General features: G+C 37.5%; 2 protein-coding genes and 1 long non-coding RNA gene across 4 annotated transcripts in view; 1 reads left to right on the top strand and 2 right to left on the bottom strand.

Moving 5' to 3' along the window:
* The window catches only part of LOC120532986, a 50,738-nt gene that overhangs the window by 8,534 nt on the left and 16,925 nt on the right, over positions 1–25,279 (top strand). The gene's annotated exons all lie outside the window — the stretch shown is intronic.
* Positions 166–14,613, bottom strand: hint2 (histidine triad nucleotide binding protein 2). Its single transcript, XM_039759554.1, has 5 exons — positions 14,482–14,613; positions 5,676–5,831; positions 4,331–4,435; positions 1,585–1,657; positions 166–452 (listed from the first exon to the last, which is right to left on the bottom strand). The coding sequence occupies exons 1-5, from the start codon at positions 14,590–14,592 to the stop codon at positions 361–363; spliced, it is 537 nt and encodes a 178-aa protein (XP_039615488.1). The 5' UTR covers positions 14,593–14,613; the 3' UTR covers positions 166–360.
* Positions 18,808–25,279, bottom strand: part of taf1c (TATA-box binding protein associated factor, RNA polymerase I subunit C) — a 29,909-nt gene continuing 23,437 nt past the window's right edge. For both annotated transcript variants that reach the window (XM_039759548.1, XM_039759549.1), the window contains one exon: positions 18,808–20,545. In XM_039759548.1, coding sequence (XP_039615482.1) covers positions 19,083–20,545 — 1,463 coding nt within the window. In that variant the 3' untranslated portion in view covers positions 18,808–19,082. The remainder of the gene's footprint in view (positions 20,546–25,279) is intronic.

Here is a 25,279-nt window from a genome sequence, read left to right as displayed (position 1 = left end):
CAAAGTGTAATTTGATTAGTTTTAGTAGATACTGCATATTATGTGTAACACAGTATAGATTACATAACAGATATAATAGAGTACAATATCCTAACTCTGACAATGCAATTCTTTTTTCACTTTACTATAAAAAAGGTCATAAATAAAAACATGCTGACAAAAACATTAGGTTGTAAATGGCATTTTATTCCTAGGATGACTGTTTGTGAACTCAATACCAGGGCGAAATCCATAGTATCAGACATTTTTACATATCCCAGCAGGAATAGCATCAGGAAAATATGAAGTACGAAAGCATTTCATTCTGTCCAATTTCTTTGGGATATCACATTTGTTTTCTAAGAAACTGTCTGCTTCTTCTTAGCCAGGAGGCCACTTCATCTGCCTCCCTCCAAGTACATGGATGTGAAGGTGGTACACAGATTGAGCTCCATTCTTCCCATCATTAATAACTAAAAGAAGAAAAATATATATAAAACACTGACTGCATTTTAATTTAGAGGATTATTTTATTTTACATCACAAGAACCCAGGTGTGTGTATTTGATAAGTGCCCTAATAAAATACAAGAACATGGAACACAGTAAAGCTGGTGTATCTTGACAGTAAACTTATGCTGTGTTATTAGTTTCTTTTGTTATTTACTTTGAAAAGAATTAATATTTGTTGATCTGCATCGAATCTTTTCAAAGAACTGAATGTCAAACAGGGTCAGTTAAATCAATTTTAATTATGAAATACAAGTGGATATGAAATGACTATAACCATGAAACTTTGCGCTATTATCAAAATCAAAAATTGGAAAACCACCCAATTGTGGCTTAGAGGCAAAGTTTTGATGAGAGGCTGAAAACCAAGATGTATCTCAAGAATGTAGCCTTATTAAAATTATCCATCACAACTAATAATACATAAAATGTGTATATTTAACTCTGTAATAAATGAACATGGTTATTATTGTTTACTATTGCTCAATGTCCTGTCTAAAGAGATCTTGTGTCCATAAAGAATCAGTAAGAGGGTTATGCATTTAGCAGTATACAGCACACCTCATCATCACTTATTTCAGCAGAGTATATACTGTAATTATGGCATACCATCAAAAGTGCAGGAGGTATCGCCTTTAAACTTGCTAAGCAAGTAAAGTGACTGACGACCTTTCTCTCCCATCTTCCCTCTACTCTGGCCTTTCTTCCACATTTCCATCTGACTCTAATAATTTCATGCACTTTCATATATCCTTTTTGATTGTGCTTACAACTTAAGAAAAAAAAAGAAACAATAACATTGCTCCTCTCTGGTACATTTAACTTTGTCTGTATGTACAATACTTTTCTTAATTTTCTTATTTTTAAACAGCAATCTGAGAGATAATGCAGCATGAAGCAACATTTTTGTAATGCTACTTTTGCTTTCGATTATACATGTTCCTGTTCCAAAGCATTTACATTTTATTTTTTAAACAATTAATGAAATATAAATACTGTCTTAAATACTTTTCTTGAGAATAAATCGTTTAATAATTGATGAATAGGCCTCATTTAGACTATTATGTCTCTATTTTCTTTGATATTATGAACTTACCTATTCTGTATCCTTCCACAAGACCCTCCTTCTTTGCAATATTTTTTGCTACCACTAAAAGGTGACCGAGGAGCTGTAAATAAAACAAAATCATACCAACAACATATAGATCAGTGATACCAAAGTTAAATGCATAAAGTTTCAAGGTTTTGGAGTTTAAATGAAGTGTCTAATATCAACAGGTAATGTTGAGACCCAGCACAACACACACAGTCATTCATATCATTAATACAGAACTACTGAAGTCTATCTTTGCCACTGTTAATATTACCTTAATAGATGTAACAGATTTTTTCACGTCAGTGACAAGGCCTGAACCCTTAGTGTGTTTCCAGGTGGGGAGAAGGAAAAACCCTCAAGAAAAAAAATAGATGGAAGGGAGGAAACCTATCACGAGTTGGGGACTGTTTCCAGGATGTAGGTTAGCAAAAGATGAGCTACTGCTATAAGTCAATGGGCTTCTTGTTTGTGGATTTGTGTCCGGTGTTCTGACTTGTAAGTACTGTAAGATGATGGAGGCGGCCTCATAAGTGATTTGACAATGGTCTCCAAAAATTAGTCAGAGAAAGTGATCAGTTAGCAATGGTGTAGACATATTCTGTTTTATGAGAAAGAAAAAAAACACCCAGTCCAGGAAGCAATGTGTTTGCAAAAGAAACTCTTTTTATTCCAAATGGTACCATGCTGCTACCCACTGGACATTTCCAAAATAATAAATCAGATCCTTTATTGACCTACCTGTCTCTTCCCATCTTTTTTACTTTGCTTGCTGTTCTTACCCTGTAGCTGTCTTACTAACTAACCGTTATTCCTCCTGATTTCAAACCGCTCTACCTTTGCCAGTTTGGCAGTAAGACATGTCACAGTATGTTTAAACTGCAGGACTCCAGCTGACGGTTGCAAATGGGACCCACGCATACACTGTTGTAAGTGATTCAGGATTTGAAGACCCGTAAGTACAAAAAAGAGAGGAAAAAAAAATTAGTGTAAGGAATTGCCGTGCCAGCACATGTAGCTCACATGGATTTCAACTCCTTTTTGTGGCTGCTTTTATCGTTCGCTGCCCTAAGAAGGACGGTTACACCCAGCTGTCAATAATAGACTGAAAAAAAGATGATGGAGCACATACTCGGGATTTTGATGGCTGTTGTATTTCAATAACAGTTGCTCAAGCATTGCTAAGATTTTGCTTTTGGTTTCTTGCATTGGTTGATTGCTGTGCCCGACGTTACTATAATAATAAATTATATAAAAAAAAAAAAAAGTGCATGTAACATATAGAATCATTAATTTTAAAATGTGCATGTAACATACAAAATCATTAATCTAAGTTTGACTACATTCAATACTTATTTTATAAATTGAATACTTGAACCTTATTTTTTGGCTAATCTGACAGCCCTAGCCTTGTCTATATGTTCACCCTGAGATTGGCTGGCACCCTGTCCAGCGATTTGTTCCTGCCCTGCATCCCATGCTTACTGGGACAGGCTCTGGCTTCCCTGTGAACCTTCTCAAAATGAAGTTGGTTTGGAAAATGTAATGAAATAAATGTAATATTATCGACTGCAGTGTTTACCTAATCAAAAGATGACATTTTTATAAAAGTGTATACATTTTACTCTTAAGTACCATAGTGTTCTCTAGTTTACTTGGATTTTTTATTCTAACATAACATATAAGCATATCATTATAGAGTTTGATTAACTTTGCCAGCTTACAGCACTATAATATTTTCAATATAAATTATCTGCATTTTCTTTAGTTGTATTTACGTCGGCCTTGTTCAGTGATCCATCCATCCATCTAGAAAATAATTTTTAAAACTGCTATTGTTCAGCATAACAGAAAATTCAGTTTTTTGCAATAAAACTGCCAAATTATGTGAGGCAAGTTTGCTCAATAGTCTACAAAGTACTCACATTTTGCAACTCTGAAATGGGTATTTTGTCATAGTGTTTCTAAATATGAGACACTTCTTGCTTTTACAATTCTTAATTTTTGATTATGTAATAGTGCTACCTATTTATAGATGCAGACAGATGACCTCACTTCAAATTATGTGTAGAACACTTATTAGGTATTTTGTCATTTTAATCACCTAATTTAATTTAACCACCTAATCAAAGCACCGTGATGTCCCTACATTGATGGATTAAAGGCCAGAAGTCCACATGACCATCATCATCAAGTTCTTCCATGAGAACCCTGAATACAATGAGGACTGGTTGAGGTCATTGATGTTAGGTAGAATGCCTAAAGGGGGCTGGGTGGTCTCGTGATCTCTGAACCCCTACAGATTTCATTTTTTTCTCCAGCCATCTGGAGTTTTTTTTTGTTTGTTTTTTCTGTCCTCCCTGAGCATCTGACCTTACCTTTATTGTATATTAATTAGTGTTCCCTAATTTTAATTATTTATTTTGTATTTTTTCTCTTTCTTCATCATGTAAAGCACTTTGAGCTACATTATTAGTATGAAAATGAGCTATATAAATAAATGTTGTTAATCTTAGGTTATGTGTGTCTACATGTGTATATATGTGTCTGTCTGTGTGTGTGTGTGTATATATATATATATATATATATATATATATATATATATATATATATATATATATATATATATATATATATATATATATATATATATACACACACACACACACACACACACACACACACACGTTTATGTATGAATGTAAAATTCTACTGCTTCCAAAACTGACTATTAACAAAAATAAATTACCTGTCCATCACTTTCGGTCACTTCACTGATTCTTGGAATTGGAGTTCTAGGAATAACAAGAAAATGCACAGGAGCCTGTGGGCTGATGTCTCGAAAGGCAAGGCACTACAAAAAGGAAACATTCAGAAAAAAAATTAAAACACATACTACATAAAAAATTAAGCCTAATAAAATGATGAACTATCAATTTAATAACAATGAAAAAATGTACCTTTATATATTGTTCTACTTTGTATGCTATCCTACAGCTTTTTACTCAATAAGTACACAGCTATAGCTCAACTGGCTACTTATTTCTTTTACATCTGGAAGTTAAGTGACTTGCTAAGTGTCACACAATTAGTAAGACATTTAAACCAGCAATCTTGTGGTTTAAAGTCCAGTATCTTATATATAATGTGAATGACATTCTGATATACTCTGTGGTAAAATTAGTTTAAAAGGGTATTATAAATGTAATTTATTTTAAGAGATACACTTCAGCAGTTGAGTTGAACATTCTTCCATGCTATTTCTTATGTCTCATACAAAGAATAACTTGTAAATTGTGATAAAATTGAAAACTGTCAATATTAAAAAGGTTCAAATAAATAACTGATGAAAACTTAGCTTATGCTACACAAGTGATTATAGTGAAATGAAAAATAGAAGACTGAATTTGCATCAATGAGCAGAGTAGTTATACTTGAAATGCAGTCAACTGGTATAAATAAATATCTAAAAATACAAATACCAAAATAAACTGTGAAAAACTGACTGGCTGGGATGGCAATCCATCCAAAAAAAAAAATCGATGGGTTCAGCTGGTAACCATTGCCATTGGCCAATGTCGTCAAGTCACGCTATTTACAGTATCTATTTATTTCCTGAACTGTTTCTCAGTGGCCATAGTAAACTTTATTCAGATAAGAAAGAACAGAAACCGACACTTCACCTAAAAAGTTTAATATTAACCTTAAAAAGCAGGTTTCTAAAAAAGCTAAAACAAATAGTGCACATTCCTTCAGCCTATGGCTATAAGGCAGGGAGGGGGAGTGCGCTGCATTTGCAATTTTACTGAAAATGACCTTACAACTCTCCTGTAATATATGATCTGTAGCACCTGAAGCATTCTATAACAGTTTTCTACACAAGATCAGTTATATACTGTATAACTTCTGATTAGTAGAGTTCCATTTAAACCTTATCTTTGAAAATATTACCTTGACTAAATGCTGCTAGCACATAGTATACAGAGAAATAATGGCTGTACAATTTGAAAACTACATTTTCTTTGTCATGTAGAAACTGAAACTTAAATACTGTTTTAAAATGTTACCAAGATGCAAACTCACATCTACTGTACCTTATCATCTTCATAAATAATGTCTGCAGGGAGACTTTTGTCTATAATTTTTGAGAAAATAGTTGGTGATATGACCCCATACTTCTTTATGGCTTCCTCCGCAAGATGTGCTTTGTTAACTTCATCACTAGAAGGCTTGCCAGCACTAAAGCATCTCTGAAAAGAAGAAACAATATTAACTTAAGCCAACAGGAATAGTTTAACTCAAACAATCTTTATGAACTTATGTCCACTTGAGTATAAATCAATCAGTCGAATATTTTATTAATGCAATATTACAGCATTTTATGCATTTCTATTTATAGTATAATCCTTGGGATTAATAAAGTATCTATCTATCTATCTATCTATCTATCTATCTATCTATCTATCTATCTATCTATCTATCTATCTGTGACATATTTAAGATCCCAGGTACAGTGGAAATCTGTTTCCATTTTATATGAATAGCAGAACATCTCTGTGGTTTCATGAAAGAAAACTAAACATTTGTTTCTGACCAACACCACTTCTGAAGGTAAGCATTTACTAACTTGTGCTCACTCCTGCTCAAAGTATTCCATAACGAGGTGTACATTTATCAGTGGCAACATCACAAACATGCTTTTAAAACAACTGGAATGCCCGTTACACACAGTACAATGTAGTGAAGAGAGTAATGAAACAGAATATAAGAAAAGTATAAAAGACTGAACACGTTACAGTTTACATATAGAAGGCTAACATTGTCTGAGATCAGAAAAACACATTACTTGACATTTCATGCTGAAAAAGAAAAACTGAAACCACTTTTCACAACAATTCCTTATTTAATGGTACAAAGACAGCTAATAGTTATTTTCAAAAGAGATAAGGGGAAAAGTAAGAAGTTACAACAATATTGAGTTGGTGGAATGAGGTGCCCACCTCCATTTGAACTGCTGACTCCCACAATGTGCTTAAGAAGCATTCTTTTTCTGTGAATATCTATCTAAAAACTTTGATAGGCTCTTGTAATTAAAGAAGGATTCACTGGTTTTGTGTTCTGTTTTGGTTTAAAGCTCATTACTTGTGACGATTAATTTTGTTAATTTGTCCTTTAACGCTTTTCCCTAAACATTCCCCTACAGACTTATGTTTACTCCATTACGGTGACCTCTTTTATAAGTCACTTTGGATAAAAGCGTCTGCCATAGAAATAAAAGTAAGTGTATGATTAACACATACTGAATAACACAATAACATCTATGCTGGTCATATGAGTTCATGGACTTTGTGACCACAATCAGGCTATTGTGCACTCCATATGTGCATAGTATGACTAGCAATTTCAAAATGCTTTCACTATAATAAATATTAAGAAATACTCCGCAATCACAGTCCCGTGATGCCCGATGGACCTGAGACTACAGTACATCTACACTTTCTTGATAACAATTTTCAAAGCCATTGCTATCAGATGGCCTCGTGTGGATTGCCTACTCACAACTTAGAACATAAGAATTAGCTGTTTTTGACACTAAAACCCTAAACTAAACCATGATTATGAATTTGACCAAATGCAACTAAAATCAATCAATAAATAAAGCATAAGGAAAGGTAAGTTAACAAAAAACAGGTATCAGTATGTGAAAGGGACGAGCTGTATCAAATCTAACCGCTGACGCACTGTTTATTCACACTGCTCATTTCCTTGTGCACAAAACAACAGCTCCCTTTTCATTCTTTTGCCTTTAAAGGGGACATGGTCTCAATTAGTCTAACTCCATTTCTCAGCTGTACAAAACACACCTCCATTCCCAACTTAACAGCTTGTAAGGATGCACCTCTCAGCTGTATCTTGTCACACACGAGTGCTGTAGCACTTTCAAGCAATCAAATGTTGTCACTTTAAAACTTCACATGGAAAAGTTTGCCTCAACAGGGGCCATGGTGTTGGGTACCAAGCCAGCATTGCACTGCAATTTAGATTGCATGACTCTTAATTGTTCCCAGTTTTATCAATGTCACAATGCAGATCATTTCCAACGAGTAAACAAGGACATAAATGGCTGGCTTTTTTAAGCAATATGCCATCAACATTTAAAGTCTGATGCTTCAAGTCAGCCTTTTAGAATAGTATGTTCTTATACAAATAGATTCAAAACAGACTATTGATTTGTACAAGACAAATTCCTGAATACTGGCAAACTTGTGGAAGAAATCAACATATTAATTAAAGAAAGAAATGTATCGTCCACTAGGACAAGTGTGATAAAATGTACAGTTGTGCTTGAAAGTTTTTGAACCCTTTAGAATTTTCTATATTTCTGCATAGATATGACCTAAAACATCATCAGATTTTCACTCAAGTCCTAAAAGTAAATAAAGAGACCCCAGTTAAACACATGAGACAAAAATATTATACTTGGTCATTTATTTATTAAGGAAAATGATCGAATATTACATATTTGTGAGTGGCAAAAGTATGTGAACCTCACGGATTAGCAGTTAGTTTGAAGGTGAAATTCGAGTCAGGTGTTTTCAATCAATGGGATGCCAATCAGGTGTGAGTGGGCACCCTGTGTTATTTAAAGAACAGGATCTATCAAAGTCTGCTCTTCACAACACATGTTTGTGGAAGTGTATCATGGCACGAACAAAGGAGATTTCTGAGGACCTCACAAAAAGAGTTGTTGATGCTCATCAGGTTGGAAAAGATTACAAAACCATCTCTAAAGAGTTTGGACTCCACCAATCCACAGTCAGACAGATTGTGTACAAATGGAGGAAATTCAAGACCATTGTTACCCTCCCCAGGAGTGGTCGACCAACAAAGATCACTCCAAGAGCAACGCATATAATAGTCGGCGAGGTTACAAAGGACCCCAGGGTAACTTCTAAGCAACTGAAGGCCTCTCTCACATTGGCTAATGTTCATATTCATGAGTCCACCATCAGAACACTGAACAACAATGGTGTGCATGGCAGAGTTGTAAGGAGAAAGCCACTGCACTCCAAAAAAAACATTGCTGCTTGTCTGCAGTTTGTTAAAGATCACATGGACAAACCAGAAGGCTATTGGAAGAATGCTTTGTGGACGGATGAGACCAAAATAGAACTTTTTGGTTTAAATGAAAAGTGTTATGTTTGGAGAAAGGAAAACACTGCATTCCAGCATAAGAACCTTATCCCATCTGTGAAACATGGTGGTGGGAGTCCTGACCTTAATCCAGTCGAAATGTTGTGGAAGGACCTGAAGTGAGCAACTAATGTGAGGAAACCCAACAGCATCCCAGAGTTGAAGCTGTTCTGTACGGAGGAATGGGCTAAAATTCCTCCAAGCTGGTGTGCAGGAATGATCAGAAGTTACCAGAAACGTTTAGTTGCAGTTATTGCTGCAAAAGGGGGTCACACCAGATACTGAAAGCAAAGGTTCACATACTTTTGCCACTCACAAATATGTAATATTTGATTATTTTCCTTAATAAATAAATGACCAAGTATAATATTTTTGTCTCATGTGTTTTAACTGGTTTCTCTTTATCTACTTTTAGGACTTGAGTGAAAATCTGATGATGTTTTAGGTCATATTTATGCAGAAATATAGAAAATTCTAAAGGGTTCACAAACTTTCAAGCACAACTGTACTTGAGTCAGAAACCAGGCAGGAGGAAGTAGAGCATTCATCACAGCAATCTATAACAGAATGATCAGAATGGTCAAATAACTAAGGGCAGAGGTCTATTTTATGAAACAACTACATTTACATAACGGTGCTGATTACTGCATACATTTACTCTGTTTGGTTCATTGGTGTACACCCAAATGGCTTATTGACATAGTCTGTTCTACCACACTCTTGTTCTTCTCTTATCTACATTTTCAGCTATTACCCTTGAAATCTGTGTATGTGAGAACTGTCCAGTCTTGTTGTTTACAGGACATCTGCTGATCTCTTAATCACCTCCTTGTATATTTTGTGTATGACATCATCCTTCCCCTGGTACATCCTTGTCTTTGTTGTTCACTTGGCCTTTACTTGATTCCGTGGTACACTATATGGACATAAGTATTGCGGTACACCTCTTAGGTACTGAAATTTAGGTGTTACAATCAGACCCATTGCCACAGGTGTATAAAATCAAGCACCTGGCCATGCAGTCTCCATTTACAAATATTTGTGAAACAAAATGGGTCGTTCTAAAGAGCTCGGTGACTTCTAGCGTGATACAGTGCCTTTACAATAAGACAGTTTGTGAAATTTCATCCTTGCTGAATACTCCACAGTCAACTGGAAGTGGTATTACTGGAGAGGGGAAGTGTTTAGGACCAACACTTCCCCAGCCACAAAGCGGAAGACCATGTAAATTCACAGAGCAGGGTCAACAACTGCTAAGGTGATACCATAGCTGAAGAGTTCCAAACTTCCACTGTTATTAATATAAGCACAGAAACAGTGCAGCGAGAGCTTCATGGAATGGGTTATCCATGGCCGAGGAACTACTTGCAAGCCTCCCATCACCAAGTGCAATGCCAAGCGTTGGCTGGAGTGATGTAAAGCACATTGCCACTGGACTGTAGAGCAGTTGAAACTTGTTCTATGGAGAGACGAATCATGCTTCTTTGTTTGGCAGGGAGAATGTTACTTGCCTGACTGCATTATGCTGTGAAGTTTGGTAGAGAAGTGATAATGGTGTAGGGCTGTTTTTCAGGGTTTGGGCTAGGCCCCATACTTTCAAGTGAATCTTAATGCTTCAGCATACCAAGACATTTTGGGCAACACTATGCTTCCAACTTTGTGGAAACAGTTTGGGGAAGGCCCTGTTCTGTTCCAACATAGCTGTGCCGCAATGCACAAATCAAGGTCCACAAAGACATGGTTGAATGAGTTTGGTGTGGAAGAACTTGACGGGCCCGCACAGAGCCCTACCCTCAACCCCATCATACACCTTCAGGGTGAACTGGAATGGCGATTGCAAGCGAGGCCTTCTTGTCCAACATCAGTACCTGACCTCATAAATGCTCTACAGAATTAATGGGCAGAAATTCCCACAGAAACACTCCAAAATCTTGTTGAAAACATTCCAAGAAGAGTGGAAGGTGTTACAGATGTAAAAGGGGGACCAACTCCATATTAAAGTCTGTGTTTGAATGCAAAGTCATTAAAGTCCCTGTTGATGTAATGATCAGGCATCCCAACACTTTTGGCTATTTACTATATGCTTGAACAGGCCTCTGACATTTATTAATCATTTTATACTTCTAAGATAGGTGCTATAGTTTAATTTAGAAAGCATACCAAAATACTAAGTATTGTTACCTCCAAATTATTCTCTTACAAGCTCACAATAAAAACAAATATTAAATCAAGAGTCTATTTTCTTGCATAACTTAGCTCCAAACTGACAAGACCAAAATCTACAAACAATCTTCAGTCACTAAGAGTATTTACCCTCCACTATGGTAGCAGAATTCTTCAAAGGCTGAGATTTATTTTTACCTTTTTTACTTTCGCGTACACAAATCTGGATTCCCCAGTAATGACACAATTTGTCATATCAATGTCATTTTGTTCCATTCTGTGTTTTCTGGATTTTTTTTCCCCCAAAAGTATCGTTTTCTTACATTATATCATGTACGGGTGTGTTTTTGTTTATTTTAAAAAACTCTCACAGTTTACCACTTTTCTGTTTCTAACCACATCCTAGTTGGAATACGCAAACTCTCTGCTAGCATCACTCCGAAAATGAGTTTGAGGCAAACTGAGTGAGTAGGCAGTCGTGCATCATGAGCCTAATTTCAAGTTCCACGTCTTCTGTTCTGAAAGCTTTTGAAAAAATAAACTATGCATAATCCTAGAAATTGTTGGCACCCTGCCCAGGATTGGTTCCTGCCTTGTGCCCTGTGTTAGCTGGGATTGGCTCCAGCAGACCCCCGTGACCCTGTATTCGGAGTCAGCGGGTTGGAAAATGGATGGATGGATAATCCTAGAAATTACTTAAATGGATAAAGAAAAGCAATGAAATAATTAAGAGTGGAGCTGAAGTATTAAATGAATTGCAATGAAGGCAAATAAAAACAGTGGACATCTTAAAATGTATCTGAAATCTGCACAGAAAATAAATTACTGAAACCAAAGGAAGCAACAAATGTGTTTTACCTAAGTGTGGGAAAAGGCCAATTACATGCTTTATGAAGAAAATGGAAAAAAAGAAAAAAACTTCCACATTGTAAGTATCTTTAAAGTGCAAATGTCATGTGTGCCTCAGGCACTCCACCTTCCAAAATTTCCAGTTCTGGTGAGATTGTACTAGGAGCCAAACATGGAATTCTCTCTCCCCGTGCCACTGCCTTGTCAAGTTGAAGAAGCTTGAATATGTCAAAGAACCTGAAATTCACTGCTCTCCGTAATGTATTTGTGTACATTTCAGTCACACCAAGTACAAATTGTGCCAAACATTATGGTACCTTGAAATGGGAGGACCATGTAGAAAAAGTGTTGTCATTTCTACATGTTGTGTCCGAAATGTGTTCAAATCCCTTTAAACGAAAGTCTGCAGTGTACACTTTAATCATGTCTGAATTGTTTGATTTGTAATTTTAAACTGTGGAGCAGAGAGGTAAATCAAGGTAAAGGGTGTCTTTGTCCCAAATATTATGGAGGGCACTGCAGACAGGAGAGCCAGCCGGCTGTCCCCCTTGGAAGTGTGAAAACTTGAAGGGACATTTTTTTTTTCCTAAATACGGGTGGTACTACGCTAGTCATTATTTAGGAGATTTAGAGGATGCAGGTGTGTCATGTTAAAGTCAGTAATACTTATGTGATCAATTATTTTGTGCTTTATATTTATAATTGATCCAGACCACTTTGCAGAAATCTTTTTCACTCTCACATTAAAGAGTCATTTATTTGAATGAAAAGTATTAATTACAGACGAGATGTTTAGCAGAGCTACTTCCAGCATCCTGAGTTTAAATCTTGTTTAGGGGCACAATGGCTGGAGTTTGTTTCCATGTCTATGTTGGTTTTCCTCCCATACAGCTAAAGCAAGCATGTTAAGCTAACTGGAGATTCCCAATTGTTGTTCTAGTGAGGAAGACAAGGTACGTGCTTGACTGGCCACTGCAATAGGCTGTTGTCCTTTCCAGGTTTGCCTTGTGCCCAATGATGCCAGGACAGGATCAAACATTCTGAATTGTATTAAGTGGGTTTGAGAATGTTCTGCTACGTAAGTATCTAAACACATAAGCCAATGTCCACATCCATGTTTCATTAAGAAAGTTATCTTGGTTACCAGACAAATGGAAGAATAAAGACAATATTCAACTGTTTATTAATTTTCCAAATGAGCTTGTACTGAGAATGGTAGTGAAGAAGCTGGAGCCTATGACAGCAAGCATCGGGCGCTCAGAAGGAACAATACCTGCCAGTCCATTGCAGATTGATAAAGACAATATTGTGGTCTCAAAACCAGTTTAAATATGTGATGCTACCTGAAGAATGACATCATTTATCTTACCCAGTTCCTTTAAATGAAGAAACAGCTGTAGAAGAAGTACATTTTATAAAGAGGACAAAGCAGTAATGGCCTGGATGACTACAATAAAAAGCTGGAAGTGATCTGGAACCCCAGAATGGGACTATGCAAAGCTGGTTATCGTATTAAAAATACTAATTTCCTTATCTTATAAAAGTTAGCTGACATCTCCTAATATTGAGACCAAGAGGCTTAGAAGGGCTTTACAGCTTTGTTTAGGGACCCTTGTATCCTTGTGGAGCTATTCTAAACACAGCAAACATATAACATAAAATAAACATGTATATACAGAGATCGCTAACATTATTGTTTATGTAAGATCTTAAGCCCTTACACTTTAGTAGCACTCCACCTAATGTAGAATTGCCTCCTTCTTTGCACCCAAAGCTGCTAAAAATAGGCGTCAGCAAACTGCCACAAACTGGAGAAGCTGATTCAAAAACAGATACAATTTTGGAGTTTTTGTTTACTGATGAATGATAAGGCTTCTATATTGGAAAAACAGCCAATAATGATTATATCCTGAAACTGGCCTATCCAGTGGGTTCAAAAGTAATTGGAGACGAAGTGAAACAAGCATTTCAAGTTTGATAAGGGGTATCTGGTTACTGAAGTGATAGCCTGTGGGTCTAAAAACCATTTCATTTTCGGTGTTTTTGTCCAGTTCAAATATCTCACTTCGTGCACGTGCATATCAGACATTCATACATGCAGTATATACGCACTGCTAACACTCGTTTATCAGTTAGTACGTGTTTGTCTCCTGACAAAACAAATTTAGATGGATAGCAATTCCTGACCAAGCACAATGAAGGCAAAAAGCAGAGCTTAAACAAAAGCAGGAACTTGTCTCCAAGTCTGAAGTTTGCTGACATAAAAATCTACGCCCATTATTGTACCACAGAATTGGATTTTAGATTCTCTATTCAGTTTTTCAATGTTTACTATGTTTCACTACCAATGTCGGTTTTATTTTTGTGCTGTTCTAGACGACAATGTTATTACCAAAGAGAAATGCACCGATATTCTATGTGCGTACCCGCTAAGGTATCCGAGTACTTAACAGGTATACGCTGTCCAATTACATATACACCGAATCATACAACACTCGCTCCCTCAACAACGAAACACATATAATAGATTACAACTGCGAGAACATGAAGCAGTTAAGTGACAAGGGGCCGCTCACTGAGCAGCTACAGTGTCTGGTTTGTTATACAGGACGTCATAAGTGCATCCAACTTCCAGGGGTAAAGGCCGCTTGGGCAATAAAAAAGTAATAGTATAATCATTGCTTTCATTCCTACCTCAAGGCGCACTTGAGCTGTAGGTAGCCATGCCGACGCTTCAATTACGCGTCTTTTCTGCCCATACACACTAATGCACGGCCGAACAAACAGGTTCCTCAACCCGGCCATTGAACTAATGGAAGAAGCGCCAGGGTGACGCACAGAGCGTGCCGAATCCGCCACGCCCCCACGCTTCAGTGATTGGCCCACCACAGAGGCTATCAACGCGCTCTCTCTTTTAAATGGCTTACTCATTAAGACAATCAAAATTCCCCCAAGTCAAAACCGTGGCGGGGTTTTAAAGGTATAGCGTCGTGTTGACATTGTTTTTAGTAGTGGGTCTGAAGAGAAAAACGCAGAAATCCGAAAGACGCGGCGAGTACATCCGTTTTAATTGACTGCCGGTGACACTTTAGTGCCACACACATTTATGGGCGAATTCAGTTATAGGGAGCCGCTTTGGAATCCTGTTTTCTTTTCATGAAATCTCGAATCACTTTATCCGGACCCTCTCATTGACCAGACCTTAGATAATGCGGTGTTAAAATTACTCCTAGGAATTACAGTACAAGTCTGACTAGAATACTAATTAATTGACAGGTTGACAGACGAGATTAGACAGGAGACCCTGTGGACTATGATGTTTGCTGATGACATTGTTATCTGTAGCGATAGTAGAGAGCAGGTTGAGGAGACCCTGGAGAGGTGGAAATATACACTAGAGGGGAGAAGAATGAAGGTCAGTAGGAACAAGACAGAATACATGTGTGTAAATGAGAGGGAAGTCAGTGGAATGGTGAGGATGCAGGGAGTAGAGTTGGCAAAGGTGGATGAGTTTAAATACTTGGGATCAACAGTTACAGAGTAATGGGGATTGTAGAAGAGAGATGAAAAAGAGAGTGCAGGCAGGTTGAAATGGGTGAAGATGAGTGTCAGGAGTAACTTGTGACTGACAGGTATCACTAAGAGTGAAAGGGAAGGTCTATAGGACAGTAGTGAGACCAGCTTTGTTATATGGGTTGGAGACAATGGCACTGACCAGAAAGCAGGAGACAGAGCTGGAGGTAGCAAAGTTAAAGATGCTAAGATTTGCACTGGGTGTGACAAGGATGAAATGAGGACATTAGAGGATTGGCTCAAGTTGGGAGACAAAGTCAGAGAGGCGAGATTGCGTTGGTTTGGACATGTGCAGAGAAGAGATGCTGAATATATTGGGTGAAGGATGCTAAGGATAGAGCTGCCAGGTAAGAGGAAGGCCTAAGAGAAGGTTTATGGATGTGGGGAGAGAAGACATGCAGGTGATGGGGGTGACAGAGCAAGATGTAGAGGACAGAAAGATATGGAAGAAGATGATCTACTGTGGCAACCCCTAACAGGAGTAGCCAAAAGAAGAAGAAGAAGAGTAGATCATGAGGAGTAGCTATGAAGTGTCCTACACCCTCTGCCAGCAAGGAATAGGAGTTTATGTTTGCGAACGAATGTCGCCATGATGTGAGGTCACCTCGAGCGGCAAACTGGCACCTATGAAGGGGTTTTGTTGTGTTCTTTGGAAATTACGATAAAGCTTTGTAGTTTTCTATACAAGCGCTAGGGCTTCTTCACAAAGATAACGATAATAGTATTCAAGGGGACATCATTACATTTTCAATAAAAGGTTTATGCCACTCTTATTAAGTAGCCTAAAATCATGTGTTGAACAGGGCCTCCTCTCAACAACATCAAGAATAATACTGTAACGAGCACCAAAATGAAAAGGCAGAGACACACACACCAGATGAGTGTACAGTATATCCCAATAGCAGGCAAGTTTATTTCACAATAAATCATTTACAGCCATGCTTCCTGAAGAATTACCTTCCTGCTGATATGTCCAGTGTTCCCAATCATCTCTCAGTGGTGCCCTTTTTTCTTCTTCGAGGCTCTATTTATCCAGTGCCCCAGGAATCTCCCGAGTGTCAACACGAACCTTCATTGAATTGCAAAGTGAAATGTGAATGGAGCAAAATTTGAGAAATGGTCAGTTGTGACATGCACAAATCAGTGCTATTGCAAAGCTGCATTTTCGCCCTGGCTGAAAAACAATACGTTAGTAACACTTTCATTTCAGCCGACAGAACATGGCTCCTTCGTTTAGATGGAGTGATCATGTGAAACGCAAGATTTGTTTCTAGTGCTTCACAAAATGTTCCACCTTTCCCGGAATGTGCATACCAAACTTTGCCTGAATGGCATCTTCTGGTGGCTCCTACTGATTTCGGGCAGCTCATGAGCTCTTCTAAATCCTGCAACGATTCCTACTTCTAAGAGTAGGGCCAAATTTGCTTCACTCATGAGATTTTTGAGCCAGTTAGGTCCGTTTTCCTAGTATAAGAAGTTTGATAAATACTGGGAACTGATCTCTGTGCATTTGTAGCATGTGCTTATTGTGTTTACACATTAAGTTTCCTCGTAATATTACAAAGACACAGATATTAGATTAAGCTGGCACTCAAAATGGCCCCACTGTTAGTGGGAACGGTATATGATGCAATGGTGCCCAGTGCTATGGAGACTGGCACTGGATAAGCTGGTTAGGAAATGAATGAATGGATGGATTGAATTAACACTTTGTTTAGGGTTTGTATCTCCTTACAAATCTGATCGCTGGTCTGTTATTTCTTATTCTCTTCATATTTAAGCCAGATATCCAATTACTTATATGGGTCTGGATAACACAGGCCTGTATGGAAGGGTGACACAAAAGATGTCATTCCTCACAAAGAACCGTGTGAAATCATGCCAGGAGTTTGCCAAAATGCACGAGATTGACTCAGTTGCAATGTAGGAAAAGGTTTTGTAGCCAGATCAGAACAAAACATAGCTTTCTTAATATAATTTAAGGAAATACATGTGGTGCAAATGTAACACTATACCTCCAAAATGTACCCTCCCATTATGCTGCAGGGCTTCTTTTCATCAATAGCAACTGTGTGTTGGGTTGTAACAGAAGAAAGAATGGATGGTGGAAAACACTGCATGAGAACTTGTTTGGGTCTTCTAAAATCTGGAGTTTGAGTCAAAGCTCACCTCACAGCAAGACAATGATCTCAAACACAAGGCCAAAATAGCCTTCAAGTGGCTCAAGGCTAAAAGGGTGAATGTCCTACAATGTCCCAGTCAAAGCCCTGTCTCAATCTGACCGAGAATCTATCACAGTATTTAAAAATTGTGGTGTACAAATCCATCTGATTAACCTGAACAATGTATAGAATATCTGCCTGAGGGAATGGGCCAGTATCACTCTGCAGGGTGTGGAATGCTGGGTGTAACATCAAGGAAGTTCACTTGTTTATCATTCTGGTTCATCTACTCCACATAGTTATAGATAACTATGGTGGCATGTATGAACAGTAGCTTTATCTGTGCATGGAAGGCTACCTTAAATAAAAATGAGGCTTCTATATTAGTGCTTTATAGCACCTCATGGGTTTATGGCTTTATCTGTAGTTGGACAGCTGCCTTAAGGAAAATGAGACTTCAGTATTGATTCTTTATTGCACCCCACATGTATAGCTGCTTCAAGCAAAGAAATTTACTAGCTCAGTATTAGCAGACCAAATGGCTGTCTTCAGACCTGCATGTCAGTCAACACCTGTGCCATTTATCCAAAGCAGATGCCCACTCATTGCACCACTTCTTTTTTTTACGCACACTTGGTACTCTAAGCACTCTAACATGGCCCAACCAAAGAATAGAAACTTGTTAATGCAATAAAGTACTAGGATGTTGTACCGTGGTAGCCATTATGAATGCAGAGAAAAGCCAAGCAAAATGACACCTTTTATTGGCTAACTAAAAAGATTACAATATGCAAGCTTTCGAGGCAACTCGGGCAACTAATCTTACATCTTGCCTGAAGAAGGGGCCCGAGTTGCCTCGAAAGCTTGCATATTGTAATCTTTTTAGTTAGCCAATAAAAGGTGTCATTTTGCTTGGCTTTTCTCTAATGCAATAAAGCAAATGTAATAAAATCCAGTAAAAGAAACAGCAGTGAAATGTATAAATGTATTAGAAAAGAGTCTTATTGAAAGATTTATATGTAAGGATATAGAAGATAATAAGGATGAGTCCCTTCAAGCCTGGGTGCATAGTTGCTTATCAAGTTTCTTTAGTCCACACAGGTCCTTTATCTGCCAGTTTAAGTGTATAAATACAAATGGAAGGTTCTTACCTTGAATATACTGTACCCCTTCTACAGCAAGTGAAACTTATTCATAGTTGCTTACTAATAGGGTGAACATGCCTTACTGATCATATACATAAAAATACGAGAGGAACAGTCCAAGGAAAACATAGAAAAATAGATATTAGCATTCATCATGGGATGATTATTTTTTTTATATAAAAAAATAGTCATTTACAATAAACAAAATTATACACATTATTGAAGGAAGCAATATAAATTGGCACATTTATTCAAAGTCCAAGGGTAGGGAATTTGTTCGAAACATCCTTCAAGTTGCCTCATTGCACAAATTTGGGGGAAAAATACCCCCAAACTATTCACATTCCTGCATAGTTTCTAAAAGAAAGCAAAAATGCCAAACTAAAACCTATTGATGTTCTATTCACTTGCAAAACTAGAAGCCCATTCGTGGCCTCTTCTTTTTAGGCTGTGATACTGTCACGGATCCCTGAGACAAAGGAAGCCCAAGAAGGCTCGGAGATGCTGAAAATTGTGAGGACTTTTGAGTGGAAGATGCCAAAGGAAAAATCCAGTTGTCCTCCAAGTCAGGCTCTGGTGTGGAATCCTGTGCGATTAACAGAGAAGCCAAGTCTTGATTGGCTTTCTTTTGAAGCTGATGAGAGTTTTGGGTCAAAGATTTTCTAGGACTATGTAACCTGGGATTTGGACTTGGATGTCCAGTTACAGCAGAGCTTTTGTCTTTTGAAGCAGACAAAACAGAAATCCTATTTTGAGCGAGGGAGTCCATAGCACTGAAGGCGGAAACAGAGTCGGCAGACTTCTGCCGAAGATTTGGCACGGCAGAGTATTGAGAAGTAGATGAGACAGATGAAGCAGTAACCGAGTTAGGTACACATTCATGATCTTGTTCTTCTCCCAGACGTACATTTTCCATGTCAGTGTTGCTCTCAGCAACAACCGTGGAAGGCCCTTTGTGGCTATCAGTTTCTATATCAGATAGCGGAGAAGAACAACGGCTACCTCCAAAATTACTGTCTGCAGATGACCAACCCGAGAGGTCACTAAAATCAGTCAAATCAGACTGATAGGTGACAGAAGATGTAAAACTTCCACTGAGACCTGGTGATCTATGTCCTCGGGCGAGTTTCTGAAGCTTTCTCTTCTTACGGAGAGCTTCAATTTTCTGTTTACGATTCAGCCCAAGTTTGTTTTCCCACCAGCTGTTCCATTTACCATCCCATGAGGCAGTGAGACGTTTGCTGAGATCATCTTTCCAACTTGAGGGGTCTATATGTCCTGGGATATCGACGACCTCAAGAGATGGTAACTCTAAGCAGGTGCTCAGAGTCTTTTTTTCCTCCATTGCAACTCTCATCTTCTGCCTTATATTCGGATATAGAGAATGATTTGTTGCCGTATCAGCAATTTTAGGCAATGCAAGTGTTGCTTTATTTTTAACTTTGCAAAACTTTTCTTGTCTTTTTACTGTTTGCTTCTGTAAAACATTTGAATTCCACTTTACTAATTTAGCAAGGGCTTTCTTGCTGAGGCCTACGGATTCTGTTAAAGGTGTATTGCCTTCACATCTTTGGGTAACATTTGTATTTTGATTTGGATTTGATGTGTGGTTTATTGGCCTCGTATCACCAAACGTACATGTTTCTTTAGGTGCATCTCCATGTGAAGTGGATGATGATACAAACACACCATGGTCTTCTCTTTCTTTCTCTTGTCTGTGGTCTTTTTCACTAGAATTGGCATCACTCCCTCTTGGCCTGGCCATAGAAGATGACGATTCTTGTCTGCTCCATGTCTGATAAAAAACGTCTCCTGTTTCAGCAAGTTGAATTACACACAACACATTTGCTTGGTGGGGATGGTAAATTGCTGCCAATCCTAATTAAAAAGAGAAAGAAATAATAGTAAGTAATCAAATTATAAGTGAGGAAAGTTTGTAACAGCACACTTACTTGGGTCTGTCTGTTTTATGCATGGGAGGATCTGAATTTCATTTCCTTTGAATTCCTAAACAGTATTTAACTGTTTAAGTTAGTTGTGTAATGTAAAGATATACTGTATGTTCTTGTTAAAAGGATACTAATTATTTTATAGTGAGTGACAATTAACACTAGAATCCTTGAAGCCTATGAAGAAAACTCATAATCCTGGGCCACCTTAAGTTCCTTCGCACCTCTCTATCAGTGTCTTTTGTTTTGTAAATGTGTCGATCAGCACAAGCAGCAAGCAGCCTGCTATCCCATCTCCCCCACCGATGGAGCGGAGTTGGTCGCAAAATTCTCAGAGCTTAAGTCTCTTTATCTGGCAGTTAGGTGCCTGGAGTTGTATAGGGTAAATACATCGTTATTTGGAATATATATTTCATGTGTGTTCCATGTCTACAACGATCCGTGTAAGTGCAGGATGACAGGAACTGCTGAACACATAGCTAAAACAGAAACTTTTTCCATTTTTTTTTTATACTAATAATGATGTGAAGTATAATGTGTGAAGACTTTAGTCCAAATATCAAATAAACATGTGCGCTTTTATTCAAGAATATAACCAAAGGGGAAAAAAAAACAAAAAAAAACATTCAATTTACATGTTGCTGTCAATGAGTTAAAAACCCAAGCTCAAATGTCAATTGACAGCAATTTGATATTTATTCTTGAATGGTGCAGAGGGAAGAACTACTGCCTTATAACCCAAAGGTCCTAGGTTCGAGACCGGGCGCTGTGCGTTTTGAGTAGTGACCTGCTAATATTATTACTATAATAAAAACATACATTTGATTTGAGTCTGTAACACCTGGTGTAAATTTTGGCTACTTGTAAACGTTAGTGCTTGTTTTTTATCATTCAGTTGTATTCTAGTCAGTGAAATTCACGTGGTACAATGACCTTCCCTCTCCTTCTCTGAGTTGATGGCATTTCTCTCTATTCTTTCCACAAGAGCAGCAATAACCACTGTTGCTGCTGTGCTTGATCTCTGCTATTTGTTGTACCGGCAATCAAAGATGTGATGTCCCATGACTGCTATCAGACTGCCATGACAACAAAGACACCTGTGCAAAATGTGTGAAAAACAACAGATTTTCTGCGATCTCAGACTTCTGGTAATGTTTTCTTGAGAACTGTGTTTTGAGTTACAACCCAGTGAAAAGACTTTCAGAGTCTGTGGTCATAAAGCTTTTTCTATAAATAAAGCATTTCTGGATAATGGCAGAACCGTAACAACAGACAGCTTCTTCACAGCACTTACACTGGCTAATAAACTGCTGCACCGCGCACACAACTCTGCTTGGCACCATAAGTAAAATGGGACTTCCACCTGCAGCTAAAGTCACTTCAGTATGCGAGCAATTCACCACGCTAGTGTTTAGATCTGGCAGTGCCATGCTGACAGAGTATGCACCCAAAAAGAAGAAGCCTTTGATTTCAGCCTGTAACAGTCAGTGTAAAGTTTTGCTAACTGTAAAAGATATTGCTGAAGGGATAATAGGCAGACACACACAAACGCTGGTGAATCAGGTCTTCTTGGTAGCTTGTTGTCACTTGTTACTCAGTTTTATTCTTGAATAAAAAGCACACTTGTTTCGTTATTCCTTTGCAAAAAAAAAAAAAGTGTTTTATATTCCAGTAACCACTTGAATGAGATCAAATCTGTCTCTGCCTCTCTCGCGCAAGCACACACACAATCATACATGAAAAAAAAAATCACTATTTGAAAACGCTATGCCATTTTTTTTTTGTTTCGACTAACTCGGATCCATCGGTGTGGGGGATGGAATAGCAGGCTGTTTGCCGCTTGTGCTGGTCGACACATTTGCAAAATAAAAGACGCTGATGGATAGTTGCAAAGGAATGCAAGGTGGCCTGGGATTACGAGTTTTTTCATAGGCTTCAGGGATTCTAGTGTTAATCAAACACAATGGTGATACAGTTATTTACTATAACAAGTTACAATTACAATGAAACAGTCTACACATATACAAATGCAATTACACAACACAGCTCGATGGACCAAGCTGAACTTTCAGTAGAAAATATAATAATTTAGGGGGTATTTATGTAGTATATTTGCCCTTTGAACATCACAGTATACTTATCAAGTATATGATTCACAGGCTGTGTAATCAGAAACAAAAACTCTGTGTTCAATAAGCCTGCTTACAGAATGGGTGAAAATAAAACAGTTAACAAATCAATCAATTAAATAATTTGCATTTGCAAACACATTTAAACTGAAAAGAAAGTACAGTAAACAAAGAAAGTTATAAACAATGTCAATGCTGTTTCGCAAAAGCAGCAGTCATTGTGATGTCTTTGTACTGCGGATTGCAATTTGCTGAAATAAGATATTTTAAATGACACCAAAAATATGAGAGGAAAAAAAAAAAATCATTATTCTGGGTCATTTTTCCTAAAATAATCACGAGTTAAGATGTCAAAAAGTCACCAATAAATTAATATGATCCAATTATAGTTATTTCTGTAAAATGTAGTTTCACAAATATATTAAAAATAAAAAAACATTATTACATTTGTGCACATGAAAAAGGCAAAATTAGTATAAAGTGGAAAAGGCAACTTTCATAATCTCGAATGCTGATTAGATTTTAGGCACTGCAGTGCTCAGTGTAAATCCACTCTTCAACTGCGCATGAACAGAAGACCAGTAGGATGCGGACACTTTGTTATCCACACAGAACTGTGACGCCATGAGAGAAGCAGGTGCTCACTGCATCTGCCATTTAATACACTGGAACACTTACCAACTTCTTGTAAAGTGAAGTTTATTCAGTAGTTATAGATTAAAACTATAAAACCTAAATGCTACTGGTGCAAATGCTTTACAAAATGTGTGATTATTAGATTTACCTATACATTTCAAAAGAAAAAAGGTTATATACCACAAAACAATTACTAGTTACAGATTTAAAAAGCGAGATAATAATTTTCCTGTAATGTCTTCTTTCTATAAAAATGTTTCAGTTATTTTAAGTTTAATATTTTTTCCAAATAAAAGTATGCCTTCGCAAAAGCAAGTGGCTGAAATTTACAGTTCCTTTTTTTAATTGACCACCATTAGACTTCAGTATGACAAAGAGTATTTTGTTACATAAATACATGTAATTTTGAGGTGCATGTCAGACAACTAATATGTTATTTACTCAATAAATAAATTATTAAACCTTTGTACAAAAGCAAAAATGTCAGTTCTCAAATAAAGTTATCCCTTGCGATTTGCTGGGGTTAGTGGTGCAGGACCCCTGCAAATGTGAAAAATCCCATAAATACATTTTGGGCCCTGTTGTGAGGTGAAGCAAATGGGGGTGCAAATCCTTTTTTAGTGGTAGCACATCCTGTGTTTTGCAGAGTATGATGTGGAGCATGAAAGGGAGCAGGGTCAGTGCAGAAAGGAGAGACAGAGAAGAGAACGAAGAAGGGACAGAAACAAAACAAAATAGAGAGAAGGCGAGCACCGAATTAGGGAAGAGGTAGACTGTGGAGGACCGTAACAACAGACAGCTTCTTCGCTGGCTGGACTACTGAACAGTTTGCAGGGAGCAGAATGGAGGGCTGGAGTGGCATCTGGAACCTTACTAGATTGTTGGGGGCTGTGGGGCTATAAAAATTGAGAGAGAGAGAGAGAAAATAGTTCCACAGTACTTTAATAAACTGCACCTTTTTAGAAAATGTAAGTTATAACATATTTGTGTGTATATTTATGGTAGATAAGGATAAAAATGATTAATATTATAAATATTTTATGGATTTATGACTTGCAAGACCTTTTTAATTATCTTTACATTTTCCAGCCAACACACCTTTGTCTGCAGTAAGCTGCATAACTCACAAAATTCATTTCCATTTAGTTATTGATGACAAATTCACAAATACGTGGATCTGCAAATTGCCAACTGGTGAACTGCAAAGCCTGACTGTTGCAATAAAAGTTTTAAGTTAGTTAACACATTATGTTACTGATTGTGTCTCCTTACAATTTTTTCTCTTTTTCAGTTTTGTGTAAGGAAAATTCTAAATTAAGAATAAATCAGAGTTCAAACACTCCTGCCAGCTGGAGGTAAAGAGACCATCCTAGTTTGTAATGTGCCAGAGTACTCATTTTAAAGGATAACACCATTCACAATATACAGTACAAGTACAAAGCATATCTCTTCCTGATATTTTTACACTTTTTCCTTTAACTTTTAGTTGTTTATGTCTTTTAGGGAACGTTGCACTGTTGATATCACGTGAATCACATGAAGCATAGCGTTAGCTAATGAAAAAGCCATTGCTGGACTGGACTCGTGACAAATCAATAAGGAGGAAAGACAGGTTTTTAATTCAAATGCTTGATCGCCTTTGAGAATGTTCCCTTTTAATTCACAGAGCAATGTGTTGCTTGTTAGTCAAACATACAAGTAAGAATTTCTGCACACGTCATCACCATCACCATCACCACCACTACTACTAAGTATAAATGTACTTCAGAAAATGATTACAACATACAGAATCTGCCCATAAGCTAATTGATAAGGGCAATTGCGAAGGCGGCCCCTTTTGAAATGTGATCGATATGCACAGTTTCCACTACTGTTAGAGGAGTGCCAGAAGCACTACA

Source organism: Polypterus senegalus, chromosome 7 (assembly GCF_016835505.1).
Source record: "Polypterus senegalus isolate Bchr_013 chromosome 7, ASM1683550v1, whole genome shotgun sequence".
Classification (NCBI taxonomy): domain Eukaryota; kingdom Metazoa; phylum Chordata; class Cladistia; order Polypteriformes; family Polypteridae; genus Polypterus; species Polypterus senegalus.
This window is presented reverse-complemented; position numbering and strand designations above follow the sequence as displayed.

Excerpts from the sequence above, each read along its gene's own strand:
- hint2 (XM_039759554.1), bottom strand. The coding sequence starts at position 14,592 with ATGGCCGGGTTGAGGAACCTGTTTGTTCGGCCGTGCATTAGTGTGTAT. Across the intron at positions 5,832-14,481 it reads CAGCTCAAGTGCGCCTTGAG|AGATGCTTTAGTGCTGGCAA; the intron begins GTAGGAATGAAA and ends TCTTCTTTTCAG. Across the intron at positions 4,436-5,675 it reads TTATTTATGAAGATGATAAG|TGCCTTGCCTTTCGAGACAT; the intron begins GTACAGTAGATG and ends TCCTTTTTGTAG.